The sequence below is a fragment of the Ceratotherium simum genome, chromosome 16 (assembly GCF_057802395.1).
Source record: "Ceratotherium simum simum isolate JZ-2026a chromosome 16, ASM5780239v1, whole genome shotgun sequence".
Taxonomy (NCBI): Eukaryota; Metazoa; Chordata; class Mammalia; order Perissodactyla; family Rhinocerotidae; genus Ceratotherium; species Ceratotherium simum.
The window spans coordinates 3,644,460-3,660,775 of NC_141915.1; the positions used below are offsets into that span (position 1 = coordinate 3,644,460).

General features: G+C 48.3%; 1 protein-coding gene across 1 annotated transcript in view; it reads right to left on the reverse strand.

Annotated features, from left to right (window-relative positions):
• Nucleotides 1-8,683, reverse strand: part of LOC101405956 (multidrug and toxin extrusion protein 1) — a 34,998-nt gene extending 26,315 nt beyond the window's left edge. Inside the window, exons 1-3 of the mRNA XM_014789485.2 lie at nt 8,555-8,683; nt 2,277-2,378; nt 73-141 (exon numbers count right to left, since the gene is read on the reverse strand). Of these exons, the coding sequence (XP_014644971.2) occupies nt 73-141; nt 2,277-2,378; nt 8,555-8,683 (300 nt within the window). The remainder of the gene's footprint in view (nt 1-72; nt 142-2,276; nt 2,379-8,554) is intronic.
• Nucleotides 8,684-16,316: the final 7,633 nt, after the last annotated feature.

Consider the following 16,316-nt stretch of genomic DNA (forward strand, 5'->3'; position numbering starts at 1 on the left):
GGGGTTCTACCAGCTACACTCATGAGAAGATGTCCAGGGTCACCGTGAGACTGACCTCGGGCTTCCATTTACCTGGGAGATAAGGGTGTCGCAAGCAGAAGATAAGCCAAATCCCACCGAGACACCAGTGACATTGATAACCTGGAAATAAATGCAAGAAGGCCATGCAGAGTTAAAGGAAGACGGGAAGGCACATTCTGTCTGCACTGATCAGAGCCTGCAGAGCACCTGTCAACCCAGCAAGTCAAGTGAATCCACTCTGTTATTTGCCTGGAGCCCCTGCCCAAATCCGTTGGGCCAGCTAAATTAAAGGACCCGCACAAGTTTAGAGAGGGAAGAAAAATCTAAGCCAGAGGTTATTACCCAGCCTTTTTCTTTTTTAAGTCTTAGGCGTTTTGCTCTCCAGTCTCAGAGGAATGTGGATCCTTCTGAAGGTGAATGCAGCACGGCACAGTGGCAGTTTTGGATAAGTCCACTTGCTCAACCAAGCACGGCCTGTTGCAATATTCCGAAGGACTCTGGGAGCACAGAAGCAAGTCTCTCAAGTCAAGGCGAGTGCTAGGGGCCTTCCAGGTGGATTTGTCTTGACCAGCGTTATCAACAAAACTCTGGGGTCCCCATAGCTTTGGGGAACCCAAGGTAGCACCCCCAAAACCAAGGAGTGGCATCACAGGATGTCTGATGCTCTCCCTCTCTGGAACCTGCCACCTCCACCTGAGTCTGCAGGGAGGTACCCAGAGACGACGGCCGAAACTGGGCCCAGCCTACAAGCAACAGCTTTCGTACGCTTCCTTGACCAAAGAGAAGCTGCTGGAGGCTTGCTGAGTGCATTTCTGTCTTCCCCCAAATTTCCAAACATTAAAGTTAAAAAAGGATAATTAAGCTTGGGATTGTCCATGTTGCCTCTGAAAGGAAAACTATCCATGTAGACCTGGGGACTAGTTCAGAGTGGTCTTGCACGGTTCAGAGACGGCAGACTCAAATGCCCGCAGGGAGCAGGCAGCTCAGGTGAATGTGCGCCCCGGCAGGGCCGGAGCAAAGGGGAATCGAGGAGGCTGAGGAGGACTGGGACACACACCTGCTGAAGGCCCTTGAGTCCATTTTCCTAGAAGCACCCAGCTGGCCGAACCAAACAAGTTGGCAGGGCCCTTCAGCCATGCATAGCCCATTAGCCCCTGGCAGAGGTCAATGAGACCTCTTTTTGGTTTTGGGGGTTCACATCTAGGATACAGAGAGGATGTGGGGTTCCTCTCGATTTCAGGTTTCAGGATCCAGGATTTCATCTTCCAGTTCTATTTCCAGATTAGGAGTCTCAGTAAGGCAGACAAATCATGGGGGGCGAGGGGGGGTTACAGTTTCTCCCAACGAAGGCAGACTTCAACTCTCCTTTTACAATTCCTTCTCCCAGATGTGGAACCAAGAGCAGGAGCTAGAGCTCCATGGGTTACAAATTAGCTGATGTGGAAGACAGAATAATGGCCCTCCAAAGATGTCCCATCCTAACCCCCAGAATCTATAAGGTTACATGTGAGGAACATGAGGGAACCTGTCAGGTTACACGTGAGGAACAGAAGGGGACCTGTGAGGTTAGGCGTGAGGAACACGAGGGGACCTGTGAGGTTACGCATGAGGAACAGGAGGGGACCTGTGAGGTTACGCGTGAGGAACACGAGGGGACCTGTGAGGTTACGCGTGAGGAACAGGAGGGGACCTGTGAGGTTACGCGTGAGGAACACGAGGGGACCTGTGAGGTTACGCGTGAGGAACACGAGGGGACCTGTGAGGTTACGCGTGAGGAACACGAGGGGACCTGTGAGGTTACGCGTGAGGAACACGAGGGGACCTGTGAGGTTACGCGTGAGGAACACGAGGGGACCTGTGAGGTTACGCGTGAGGAACACGAGGGGACCTGTGAGGTTACGCGTGAGGAACAGGAGGGGACCTGTGAGGTTACGCGTGAGGAACACGAGGGGACCTGTGAGGTTACGCGTGAGGAACAGGAGGGGACCTGTGAGGTTACACTTGAAGAACACAAGGGAACATGTGAGGTTACAAGGCAAGGGAGAATTAAAGTTGCAGATGGAAATAAGGTTGCAGCCCTGCCTACACCTTGACTTTAGCCCAATGAGACCCATTTCAGACTTCTGACCTCCAGCACAGTCAGATAATACATTTGTGTTGTTTTAAGCCACTAAATTGTGGTAATTCATAAGAGCAGCAAGAGGAACCTAATACAGACGGTTTTCATCGATCCGTGTAGAGTGTCCCATACATACTGCGATTGCGAGTGTGACAGCATCCAGTTCCAGCTTCCCCAGGTGGCCGCAGAACACCGAGCTGATGAAGCTGATCAGAAACACCATCAGCTGGGCCAAGAACTGGGAAGAGACAGAAAACGAGCAGTTGCAGACGAGTGTCAGTCATCACAGTTGAAGGAGAAGAGTGCAGTTCCTGGGGGCGCCCCCACCCCGTAATCAACTCCAGTCAGAAGTAAAGAAACATGGCTTGTGGTGAGCTCTGCCAGCTTGCACAGGCAAATGTGCGATTTCTGGTGGGCTTCTTGAAAAATATTAAAGTTCATTTGCAACTGCCATCAGAATCACTTTTTTGAGAACTTCCCAGCTTTTTAAATTTATTTTTTGCTTTAGCTGCTCAGGCCATAGATCATGTGTATATTTTCTCTGAAATTTTCAGAGGCTGCCCTCTGGGATAACCCCCTTCTTATCCCAGATTCCTAGTGAGGACTGGAGAGAATACAGCCTTCAACAGCCAGCAAGAAATTCCAGACAGGAGCACATGAGGCAGAAATGAGACCATCCAACCGGAAGGCCAGTGGGATCTGGAATGTTGGGGTGAAATGCTACCAGTCTGCCAAGCACCTTTAATTGTTGAATTCTATGAAGCCTCAGATCTGAGAACAAATTCAGCTTCTGAAACATGGAGCCATTCTTCCTTACGATTCCAGGACCTACTATGAATTGCTCCACAATGCTTTAGCTGCAGGACTGGACACTTACCTTATTTCCTTAGGTTGATTTAAAACCACCTCCCATCCCCCACCTGCCAGACCCAGGCGGTCCAGTACCTCTTGGGAAAGGCCCTCTCTCCTGAGGCTTATGTGGTCCAAAAGGGGGATTCATCTGACTCCCACTGCCCAGGAGAGAGAACAGGTGCCTAAAGATTCACTGCCGCTGCTGCCCGCCTGTCCCACGTGCCCCTTTCAAAGCTGATGCCCCAGGAAATGGAGATGCTTGTGTTGGTCCAGTCGGCAAAGCCGCCTCTCACAGTCCTTCAAGGGAAACAGACTCCTCTGTTCCGAGCTCAGACAAGTCTTGTCTCTTTAGGCTCCCCAGGACACAGCTTCCTGTCATCACCTCCATCGGCCCACATACAGTCTGTCTGCCAACACTGCAGCCACGTGGGCACCTGACCAGGCCCCACCTATGACAGTTCAGATGATGCCCTCTTTTCTTCCCAGAATCCACATCTGGGGAGGAGACAGCTTCCAACTCCGCTGATGGGCCCAGATCTTCAAAACAAGACAGGCCTGCTCCTGGCCATGGGCGGGGGGGGGGGGGGGGGGGGCACACATACCCTTCCTGTATCAACTTCCAACCATGACCAGGTACCTCTCTCACCACCACAGAAAACAAGTGTGACTTTCATCTCCAACAGGGCCTTCTGCTACACAGCAGAAGGGATGCTTTCAGAATGTATTGCAAAAGTAAGCCAAATAATACAGAAGACAGGGGGCAGCAAAAAGCCGCGGGGCAGGAGTGTAAATCAAAAAGGTTAGTATGAAAAACCCAATCCTGTAGAGCCTAAAGCTAGAGCCAGGGGACCCCCGTAGGCCTGCACCAGAGGATGAACCATGGTTTAGGCCTTGTCTCCACCCTCACAGACATTCTCTGCGGGTTCATTCAGTGGAGCTTGGTGTCTCTTTGTGAATTTACATTTATGACTTTAAAGGTCATGAGGTCCTTTTTTTGATAAACTCAGCATCACTTTCAAATCTTTTCAGGTCATTGTCCTACAAGCCTTTATGTGCATAAACTATTGCAAACGGTTGTGTCACAGAACCTATTGTCCTCTTTTCCATGAAATGTATTTCCACCATACAGCGCCCTGTCTCCCCACAGGCCACACATAAGCTGTTTTTCATGGCTTCACATGAAAACATGTTCAATCTCCTCTATGGTCAGGCCTTTGGGCCACTGCCCAGACTTTGCTATCACAAATGGTACTGCATGGAACCTCTTTTCACTTGGGTGGGGACGGGCATTTTCTCAGGGTGAGTGCCCAGTCCAAGGGTGGAATAGTGAAGTCTCTTAGATGCAAGGCCAGGAACTCTAGCTGAGTTAAGCTCATCCACGTGAGATGCTACAGCTGTTTCTTTGTTGGGGCCACCGCAGCCTTGCCAGGGTCATGGCAGTCACATGGCGCTGAGGTTGCCCAACACAGCAGCCCCTCCTGAGCTTCAGTCCCAGGAGGATCTGGCTCCAGAGTTCACCTTTGCTAACCTCGTACTGGTTCTCAGATCCTGGTTTCAAGCCCTTTGCGTGAGCTCTTGGCCACAGCGTGTGATGCATGTACCTAAGGATTACCTGTGGATGTTGTTCAGAATGCCAATGCCCAGCCCCATCTCAAGAGACCAATCCCAGACGTCCGTGGGGCTGAGGGATCTGCCTTTCAATATATCCCCCACCCTATACACACCTAATTCAAGATGTGGTGGTCAAGGACCAGATCCTTCAGAACTGTCCCATCACAGGGCATGTTACCATGCTGGGGAATTAGCCAACCTGGACACAGGCTTGCTCCCCCAGGCGTCTTGAGGACTGCCGTCGCAACCCCAGCCTGAACCGGCAGTGGCTCAGATGTAGCCAAACAGACAACAGACAAGGCCAGACTGATTGTGCCTGTCTCTCCTTCTTGTCACAGAGACCCTGCTCAGCTTTCGCCAGGCAGCAATAAACAAAACTCTTACCACCTGGCAGCTTCGGAAGGGCGCTCTCCACGGCCAGATGCCAGAGGAGCACAGGCATAAACCCGCCCAGCGTGCTATGCCAGCACACTTCAGGAAGGGCCCCATTCTTACCCCTCTCCCACGGACGCCCAGAAGTTCACTCTGAGCTGCACTTGGAAGGAGCCTGCGAGGCCAGCGGGTGCAGCCTCTTCTTTGACACATGAGGAAGCACAGGCAGGCAGGCTGAGCAACCAGCACCAGGTCACACAACTAGCTAGTAGCAGAGGGGCAACCAGGACCCGAGTCACCTGACTCACAGATGGTCAGCTCGGGTCAATATCTTTGGAGCACAAAATACATGCCAAGCACTAGGGGTGTGGAAATGAGTAAGATGAACACCACTGCTCCATTCCTACTCCATGGAACCGACAGTATAGCAGGGAAAGATGTTCAACACGGAATAACACAGCTAATCGCAGGTGTGACGTGCACTACGAAGAAGACAGGGGCTATGAGAGCACAGCATAGGTGTCAGGGAAGGTTCTGGAGGAAATGAAGTTCAGCTGAAACCTGAATGGTAAATAGGCAGGTGAAGTTGGCCTCTCTGTTCCGGGAGAACATTCCAGGCAGAGGGAACAGAGAGTAGCAGGCGAGTGTGGGGTCTGAGACATGGCTGGGGTACTGAAAGGAGGCTGGGTGGAGGGCAAGAGGGAGACAGCAAAACAAGATAAAGGTTGGCGGGCTTGGCAGGGGGCCAAACCCCGGAGGACCTTACAAGACCAAGGAAAGGGGGTGACAAGCTCAGAGGTGCATTTCAAGAGGAGTTAGGTGGCTCCATGTGGAGCATTTGGGGCAGCATGAGCTGAAGAGGGAGAAACAAGTTGGAGGCTGCAGCGGTCCAGGCTTGATGGAGAGCTGAAGGCGTGGATCCAGCTGAGAGACAGTTGGGCCTTGGTTAGGATGGGGAAGAGAGAGGAGGGTCCCAGGCCACTCTGAGGTTTCCTCTGCCCACCCACCCATATCACCCTTTGAAATGTCTCCCAGATTGACAGTCTTCCCCTTTTAGGCCTTCATCACCTTAGCCTAGCTTATCTCCTGACTCTACCAACTTGCTCCTGCCGAATCTTACATCTGTCACTAAACATTCCCTGCTAATTGTTTCCCCAGAGCCTACAGGAGCAAAGTCAACTGTGAGCCTGCACGTTTTGTGTGCCTCTGACTGCAGTCAACCAGTCTCTCCAGATGCCCCTCACCCCTGTGGGGCCTTCCCTGGTCTTTCTGCCCTGCAGCCCTAGAAGGTTCTCTAGCTCTCTCCCAGGGATTCCTCTCTCCACACAGATGGAAACAAGCTCCCTCAGTTTGGGCCCAGGCTATGCCAGCTCTTTTACATGCTGTGCACAGCCCATGCCCGTGGGGAGCAGGCAATCCCTCACTGGGATTATTTTTCAGGACTCTGATAATTCGGCCCGGCAATGAGATGCTAATGACAAAAAGAAAGCATGGTTCAAATGCCCAAGATTCAACTACTGCCTTCCCTCCCTCACAAATGCATGTTTTTCTAAAGCTTCCTGCAGGACAAACGGACACTGTAACGAGAGCATCTTTTCAGATGTGCAGTATCCATCTCACACTCTTTCCTTTGTGTTCTGCGTTATTCTCTCTTACAGGCCTCACTTCAAGCTCAGCGGGAGAGTGGTAAGTTCTAACACCTTAGCCTGAATCCTATCTTGGATCCTCACAGGTCAGGGTTAATACGAGAGGCCTGGAAGAGAGACGGTGAATGGGAGGGAGAACATCACAGAGAGCAGAGCCAGGTCAGGCATCCTACCTATTTTATGAGGGAGCCTGGAGAGAAGAGTGGAGTATTGGACACTGAGCAGGTAAAAGAAGGGGTGATGTCCTCCCCCACCCATGCCCCTCGGGAAATAGAAAACTCAGAGCAGATGGGAACAGAGATGGAGAGAGACCAAGAGGGGCTCCATGTACAATTCCTGAGAGACTAAAGAGGTGCCAGAACTATGTGACCTCACCGGGTAAAGCAGTCACATAGACACAGACTACTGGAAGGGAAATCCCCAAATTCTCTCTCGGTGGCAAGATTTCAGAGGTTTTTCTTCTTTTGTTTGTTTTGCTTTTCTATTTTTTCTACAAGGAATCTGCATTACATTTGTAATAACACAGTCATATACGTGTATACACAGTGTACACACAAACAGAAAGGGCGAGGGGCCCGGCATGTCAGTCTAGTGCTCATCCCTGGAGCCCGGGAAGGTCCCCTATGTCAAGGGGACCAGATCACTGAGGGGGCCAGCAGAGACAAAGGACCTGTGGCCGAGAGGGGCAAGGTCCCAGAAGGCTGCCTTGTCTATTTTTTATACTGTTAGAGCCATAACAGCCTTACAGAGACCTTTCTCACAGCAACTCTGCGAGGGAGTGTTGGGGCAAAGCACAGATTATCTTCATTTCACGGGTGAATAAGCAGAGGCTGCAAGGGGCGACAAGACTACTGGAGTTCACATGGCTGTTTCCTAACCCGCCTTCCTAGATCAAAGCAGGGAACTGAGCCCTAGGTATTGACATTCCATACTGCGTGCTCTTTGTTCTGCGAGAGAGCTTTACAAACTCCTTCCCACTACGTGCATTGTCCTTTCACAGCTTTGTCCCTGGCATTATTCTTGCCACGGTGCACCCCACAGCAGGTATCACAAGATTCCACAAACAACTGTGTCACCATGCCCGGAGATCACAGCTGCCCGCCTTAGCCTTGCAGGTGCAAAATGTCTACACCATGCCAAAGGCTCACTTCTGCCTTAAAAACACACTGGGTTCTTCTTGACCCATGAAATGGCTCTCCTACCTCGTTGGCTTGAAAACCACCCAAACTGGTAGAAGAACATGGATGGGATTACATTGTCTGTGGTTCTTGTGGTTTTTAAAACCCACATTACTTTTAAATAGACAATGCAGAAAGAGCCCTAGAAATAAAGATAAGGAAAAAACCACAACCCAAAAGAGAACCACATTAAAAACTTTTGAACACAATAACGGGGGGGGAGGACAGTGTGGGACAGGACGCCTCTGGTTTCCTCGTGCAGAGGTTGACATTAGATCATTCCGAAGACGTGGTTTTGGACATTTAAATCCAAGACAGACAATTCACCCTCCTCCTCCGCTTAAAGATTATTGTTTAGAAACTTGAGCTTCCGGACTCTACTCCTAGTTTTCAAACAAACCAAGTTCCGGAGTGTTCTGCAGTTCTGGTAACTTTTGCTTGCTTCGCTGGAATCTGCACCCAGAGAAGGCCCCCGCGTCGAGCCCCTTTAGGTGAGCAGGTCCCCGCTCCTCAGTGCTGGCCAGCTGCGCCAGCTGTGCGGGCGGTCCCCCGCGGGGCGGTGCAGAGAGGGCTGGGACGCACGCGGAGGCAGGAGGACGCGCGCGCCGGGCTCTGGGCACTGTGTCCCCCGGCGCCCGCCAGCCCGCCCGCCACCAGCTCCTAGGCTTCACCCCCTCCCAAGTCTCGCGGGGCGACTCGGTCACCGGGCTCCCAACCCTCCGGGACCGGTCTCCGACTGAGGCCACCTTACTCACCGCAGGGCCCGCCAGGACCAGGAGCGCCCGCAGCTCCTCTCGGAAGCCGGACAGCGGCAGGCAGCGCGGCCCGTGGCGCTCGGCGGTGGGCCCCCGGCCGCCGGGCCCGGGCTCCTCGGGAGCCTCCATGCGCCTGGCGCCGTGCGGCGGGGGAGCGCGCGGGTGGCCGCCGCGAGGGCGCAGGGCCGGCCCCACTCCAGTCCCCGCCCCGGGCCGCCCGCCGCGCGCCCGGAGCCGCCCGCAGTCCCGGACCCGGCTGAGCGCGCCGCCTGCCAGTCTGCGACCTTGGGCGCGCCCCGTGCACCTCTGCACCGCTATGGACGCCCGCAGTTCTTGCAAAGGCCCACGAACTCCTGGACTTGAAAAGCAAAGTTTGGAAGAGCCCTAGAAACAGACGGAAAGCGTTGCGGGCGCCGGGTCCTCCGAACCTCGAACTCTGCGCGTCTCACCCGGCTCTGCGCCTCCTCTGGGGGTCTCAGGGTCTAAAATGTGTGGCGTGGAAGAAGCTAGCGTTCTCGCTCCGTGACCTGGGTAGCGGCCAGCCAGGGGCGCGGGTTGGGCGCACGCCTGCATCGCGGACACGTCCCTCCTGGCTTTATGGTACTCGCTCAACAGATTGCACTCAGCACGTGCTTTGAGACCGGGTTTGGATTTTGCATACTGCTTTTCTCTCACCACTAAGTTCCATTAAAGAACTTAGAATCCACTAGGATAGGGCAATAAGACCACATTTTCCAAGTAGGACAGTTCATGTTCCCTTGTCTTCTTGGATATTTATCCTTCCGCCGGTTGGGAACAAGAGGCTGTGAGCGTCAGCAAACGTGGATTCAAGAGACACCTGCCGAGTTCTACCTGGGAGAGCATGGGCAACTTGCTTGCCTCCTAGAGCCTGTTTCCTCATCTGTAAACTCGAAATAATATCCACATTGCCGGTTGTTGTGAGGAATAAATGAGATTGTACAGATGGACCACATGCTCTCAGCCTGGTACACAATAATTGCCTAACAAATGTTAGTTACCGGGACCGGGATGATTTCTGTAGTAGTCAAAGTTCCTTCTGTTGTAAGTGACCCAATTTAAGCAAAGAAAACGGAAAACGGAAATTTGGGGCTCATATAACCAGGAAGATGGGATTTAGGAATTTTAAAATTTAAGATCATTATTATTCCTCTCTCCATCTCTCTTCCCCTCCCTCTTCTCCCACTGTTTTTGATTCTGTCTTTGGTTTCATTCTTTTTCTGCAAACAACCTCTCTTTTTCTGGGCAGGGGAGGGGAGCCTACAACAATCCTCATTCCTCCCTTTCCCACCCTGTAAGCTGGAAAATAAGACCTATCTCCTTCTCTTCTAGCTCCAAACAAACAAACAAACAACGGAGAAATTGGTTGGCCCTGCATCAGTTTCTTGCCCACCTTTAGAACAATCACCCTGGCCAGGAAAATAGGGTCTTATGTTTGGCTGGACCTGGACTATGTGCTCAGCTCTGTACCAAAAGGGTTAGGTGCTATCTGTGACTGGCAATAGTCCCACCAGAATTACATGTAGGGAGTGGAGGAGGAGGAGTTTCCCAAGATAAATGGGGGTCCCACCAGACAAAAATCCTGGGACATACACTAGATCATCAATCACTGCTATTCTTTAATAGTCTTCTGGAATCCTGACCAATGTAATAAGACATGAAACAGAAAAATAATATATAAACATTGGGAAAGAAGAGACAAAAGCATTACTTGCACTTATAATTCCAGACAATTCAAAGAAATCAAGTTGGAAAAAAAAGCTAATAGAATTAATAAAGGGGTTTAATAAAGTTGGTACATACAAGCTCTTCGACAGATAATGTCAGTCTTTTATATTGGTGATAACATATATGAAAACATTGGAAGAAGAAATTTCTTTCACAATAGCCATAAATAGACACTTGTGATGTGGAGCACAACACCCACCCCTTAAAAGTGGGCTGTGTACAATGACTTCCTTCCAAAGAGGACAGTATGGAAAGGGGGAAATATAGTAACTTTACAGTGGAGAAACCTGGCAAACAATATCTCCACCAGATGATCAAGGTTAACATCAATGGTGGTAAGTCATGCCAATAGTATATATCTGACTTAGTTTCCTAGGGCTACCATAACAAATTACCACAAACTTGATGGTTTAAAACAACAGAAGCTTATTCTCTCACAGCTCTGGAGGCCAGAAGTCTGAAATCCAGTAGTTGGCAGGGTTAGTTCCCTCTTGCGGGCTCAGAGGAAGAATCTGCTCCAGGCTTCTCTCCCAGCTTCTGGGAGTTGCCTGCAAACCTTGACATTCCTTGGTTGGTGGCATAATTTCAATCTCTGCCTCTGCCGTCACATGGCATTCTCCCTGTGTGTCTGCCTCTGTGTCTCTGTTTTGTCTTCTCATAAGAACACCAGTCATTGGGCCGGCCCCGTGGCTTAGCGGTTAAGAGCGCGCGCTCCGCTGTTGGCGGCCGGGGTTCGGATCCCGGGCGCGCACCGATGCACCACTTCTCCGGCCATGCCGAGGCCGCGTCCCACATACAGCAACTAGAAGGATGTGCAGCTATGACATACAACTAACTACTGGGGCTTTGGGGGAAAAAATAAATAAATAAATAAAATTAAAAGAACACCAGTCATTGAATCAGGGCCCACCCTAATCCATATGACTTCACCTTAACTTCATCACATGTACAAAGACTATTTCCAAATAACATCACATTCTGAGGTTCCGGGTAGAGATGAATTGGGGGGGGGGCGGGGAGGGGACACTGTTCAACAGAATATCATACCCTTGATATGATGTAATGAAAATGACACTTTACCTCCTCCAGAAAACCCGTAACTCACCAGTCTAATAATTAGAAAAACATCAGACAAATCCCAACTGAGGGACATTTTACAAAATACCTGACCAGCACTCCTCAAGACTGCCAAGGCCAGTAGAAACAAGGACATTCTGAAAAACTGTTACAGCCAAGAGGAGCCAAAGGAGATATGACAATGAAATGTAAGGTGGTATCTTGGATGGAATCCTGGAACAGAAAAATGATATTAGGTAAGAACTAAGGAACTCTGAATAAGGTATGGACTTTAGTTAGTAATAATGTATCAATATCAATTCAGCTCCTGAAAGTTATTGTTTAAATAGAACCAGAGCGTCTCTTCCGATTGCTGGAGCAAATAGCTAGAAAATTCCGTGCAGAGATTCAACTCTTGACGGCAGGAAAAACCAACATGGAATTGGGGATTTGGGGAACACTTTGAAGCTGTCCACTTGCAGAGAGAACTGAAAACAACACTTGTAGCTTTCAAGTGTCATCTAGAGGCTACGTTTAATAAGGAACAACATGCATATGAAACTGACCTGTCTCTATGTTTTGGTGTTTTCCAATATTCATCCAATTGGGATTAAAAGAATCAAAGCTAAACTTCTGTGCTGTGGCAGATCCTCAAAACAATGCCTAAGAATAATTTTAATATGAAATATATGTGACATTTATTAATTTTAGAACAGATTTAAATTAGTTAGAAGAATGTTCTTGAAGAATACCCGTCTTTTTCAATTAATATATCAGGTTTCAGTCTACTCCAATACATTTCATACTTTTAAAATTTAATAGTGAGTCTAAAAGCATTTGAGAGTATAAAGAGGTAACATAAGAAAAAATTTTTTCTGAAAAAAGGAAAGTAATGGGGAGAGACATAGCTCTGTTAGCTGATAAATAGTTTTTAAAACAATACACAGCACAAGACTAGACCACTAGGTCAAGGGAAAAATAGACCTCGTCCATAGGCCTTGTCTGACATTAGAATGTTACATATGTGAAGGGCCATGGGAACTGATGGAGAAGGAAAGGAATACTTTACCAGTGGTTGTGAAAAAACCTGCTTGACTTGGAAAGTGTTGGGATTTTGATTGACATTGCATTATATCTGCAGATTTATTCATAAAGAATGCACCTCATTAAAATACTGAGCCTTTTAGTTTAATCATACCCCTAGTCCAATCAGTTTCCAGTTCTCCTAGATGAGTAATTGATTGACTTTGCTGATGATGTTTGATAAATAGTCATTTTTATGTTCCTGTGTGGCTCTTAACTTGCTAAGAGATTTTTAAAATTCATGTATTGAAGTTGAATTTTCTCAGATTTTTTTCAGTACTAAGTGAAGACATATAAAAAAGAGTCTTACCTATAAGCATAGATGTAGGTATCTATGTCTAACTTAGGTTATCAAGGTCGTTCACAACCTTGTAGAACCAGCTCTGAAGATTTCTGTCTATTTTTATGCTCTATAATTTTTCAAATAGCATAAGAATTATCTGTTCCTTGAAAGTTTAAAGGCAGTCACCTAGAAGACCATCCGATGCCTTTTTTCAGGTGGTATATTTTGTTTAAAAATAAGAAAAAAAGAAAAGAGAAAAAGGTTTCTATTTCTTCTGAGGTTGTGGCCTCTTCAGATTTTCTAGCTCTTCTTGAATTGATTTTGGCTAGTCAGGATAAATGTTTGTAGACTGCAGCTGTAACAAATGACCACAAACTTAGAGGCTTAAAACAATGCAAAATTATTATCTTACAGAGGTCAGGAGTCTGAAATGAGTTTTACGGGGCTAAAATCAAGGTGTCAACAGGCTGCACTCCTTCTGGAGGCTCTGGGGAAGAATCTGTTTCCTTGCCTTTTCCAGCTTCTAGAGGTCGCCTGCAATCCTTGGCTCGTGGCCCCTTCCTCCACCTTCAGGGTTTGTCACTCCACCTCTGCTCTGTCATCTCATCTCCTTTTTCTGATGCTGACCCCCTTGCCCTCCTTTTATAAGAACACTTGTGAACTTTATGTCTTTGGGGGGCCATTATTTGGTATACCACACTCACCATGTTCTCAACATGTCTCTGGCTTTCCTGTATTCTTTATTCTGACTAATTTTTCATTGTATAGTGAGTATTTTCTCAAGTAGCCAGTTTTCGGAAAGGATATGCAGTGTATACTTTATGAATCCTTGCGTGTCATCATATTTTTCTTTTGTTCTCACTTTAGCGATACTCCGTTGCTTCTGGCATTAAGTGTTACCAGTGAAAAGTCCAGTGCTGCTCTGATTCTTTTTATTGTAGGGAACTATGGTGGTCACTGGGGTTAATTTCCTAATATTCTCTTCACCCTAAATGATTCGTCTTAGCCAGTCATGATCATCACATTTTTCTTGTCAGGGCTCTGTGTAGGAATGGACACATGTGCCCCAATTCTAGCCATGAAATATGAGAGAAAGTCTGATGGACTTTCTAGGAAAGATATCTTTGTTTTTAAGAAAGAGTCATAGAAGGAAAAGGCCTTTATTTTCCCCTTCAGATGTTACTGTGTCTAGATGTGATGCCTAGAAGTCCAGCTCTCGTACAGCCTAAGGAGGATGCCAATACCAGAAAAGGGCAAAGCAGAGAGAATCACAGATATGAAAGGAAGACTCAGAGAGAGGGACCTGCAGAGAGAGGATAAATAGACCATTGTAAAAGGCAAATCACTATTGTTTACAAGAAAGGGAAAAGCTTTTTTAAGAGTGGGATGCTGGGCTGGCCCCGTGGCTTGGCGGTTAAGTGCGCGCGCTCTGCTGCTGGCGGCCCGGGTTCGGATCCCAGGCGCGCACCGCTGTACCGCTTCTCCGGCCATGCTGAGGCTGCGTCCCACATACAGCAACTAGAAGGATGTGCAGCTATGACATACAACTATCTACTGGGGCTTTGGGGGAAAAAATAAATAAATAAAAATTATAAAAAAAAAAAGAGTGGGATGTTGTGGGGCCAGCCCAGTAGTGTAGTGGTTAAGTTTGTGTGCTCTGCTTTGGTGGCCTGGGGTTCACAGGTTCAGATCCCGGGCATGGATCTGTGTACCTCTTATCAAGCCATGCTGTGGCAGGCATCCCACATATAAATTAGAGGAAGATGGGCACAGATGTTAGCTCAGGGCCAGTCTTCTTCAGCAGGAAAGAGGATTGGCAATGGACGTTAGCTCAGGGCTAATCTTCCACACCAAAAAAAAAAAAAAATACTAAAAAAAAAATACAGGGATATTGTGACATAATAAGACATATATATTTGGTCTTTGTCCTGTTTCTGGCACAGAGCTCCTAAAACCCTTGGAATTTCCCAAGTGGTGAGTGATTAAGGTGTGACTTTTGGAAAGCTCCTAGGTAACCTAAGGATGATTAGAGGGTTGGAATTTTCAGTCCCACTTCCTTACCTCTAGGAAGGGGAGAGGGGCTAGATGTTGAATAGATCACCAGTGACCAATGATCTAATCAACTGTGCCTATGTAATGAAGCCTCCACAAAAACTCAAAAGGGCCGGGTTCAGAGAGCTTCAAGGTTGGTGAGCAGAGGGAGATTTGGGGAGAGTGGAGCACTTAGAGAGGGCGTGCAAGCTCGTCGCCCTTTCCGCATACTTTTCCCTGTGTACCTCTTCCATGTGGCTCTTCCTGAGTTATATTCTTTTATAATAAACTGGTAATCTAGTAAGTAAAATGTTTCCCTGAGTTCTGTGAGCTGCTCTAGCAAATTAATTGAACCCAAGAAAGGGGTCATGGGAACCTCCAATCTATAGCTGATCAATCAGAAGCACAAGGGACAACCTGAACTTGCAACTGGCATCTGAAGGGAAGGCAGAGGGGAACAGTCTTATAAGACTAAACCCCTAGCTTATGGGGTCTGATGCTATCTCTGGGTAGATAGTGTTAGAATTGAGTTGAATGGTAAGGGCTGCTGCTGGTGTCCAGGAATTGTTTGGTAATGTGAGGAACCACCCAAACACACACACACACACGTTGGAATTAGATGAAGAACGCTTCTTATAAATTTACACACACAGAAAGAGAACTAACTGCTTCAGTTTTATTCACTTCACCCACAGGTCAACAAGTAAAACACAGAACTCAAAACTAACAAGTTGGCTGAGCTGCGGCTATCAAAGGCTGCTGTCCATTCCAGCGAGAGGAAAACCACTTCTCCTAGTACATGCTTTGAGCTCGTACCGGTCTACAAACCACGAAAATAAAACTGGGCATCCCAAGAGATCTCAGAAGTCCCAAGAGAAACGAAGACATAAGCTACCAACCAGAATTCCTGTTGTCTGCCGCCTGATAGCGCTCACCAAATGCTCAGACCATAAACCACCTCCACGGGGACGAGTCAGAACCACAACCAGACACAATGCAGAACAGAACCAGAGCCAGAAAACACAGGGTCAGTGAGAGTCAAGCTTTATTGCTTCATGAAATTCGTGCTGGTGCGGAGCAAACCGCTCTTGAAGTGCAGGTTCTTGGCTCTGGTGGGTACGTGCTTCCAGGCTGTCCGGTGGACCTTTCAGTGTGGAAGGAAAACCCAGAGGCAAATGCATCTTAGACGAAATAAGAACATTACTTGCAAAACAGTCCCAAGGTCAGACTTCAGAGAATGAATTGCCAAATAAGGAAACACACAGGTATTCGAAGGAAAAAAAAAATCAAGATTATCAAGGTGACCAAGTCAGTCTGCTCGTGATGCAAAAAACAACCAGCAAAATTTTCACATGAAACTCATACCCATAAAGGTCATGACACATCTTCAGATGTCGGCACTACAAGTCATGAGAAGGCTTTTAGGTCAGGAAGTCAACAACTTACAGGAAAGACTCAAGTTGCATTGATTTGGGTACCAGGACTCCACAGAGTGTTTGGTTTGGTTTAGCTCAGGGTCCAAAGTGTTTGGTTTGTAATTTTCTCCTGCCTGTAGGATGCGAT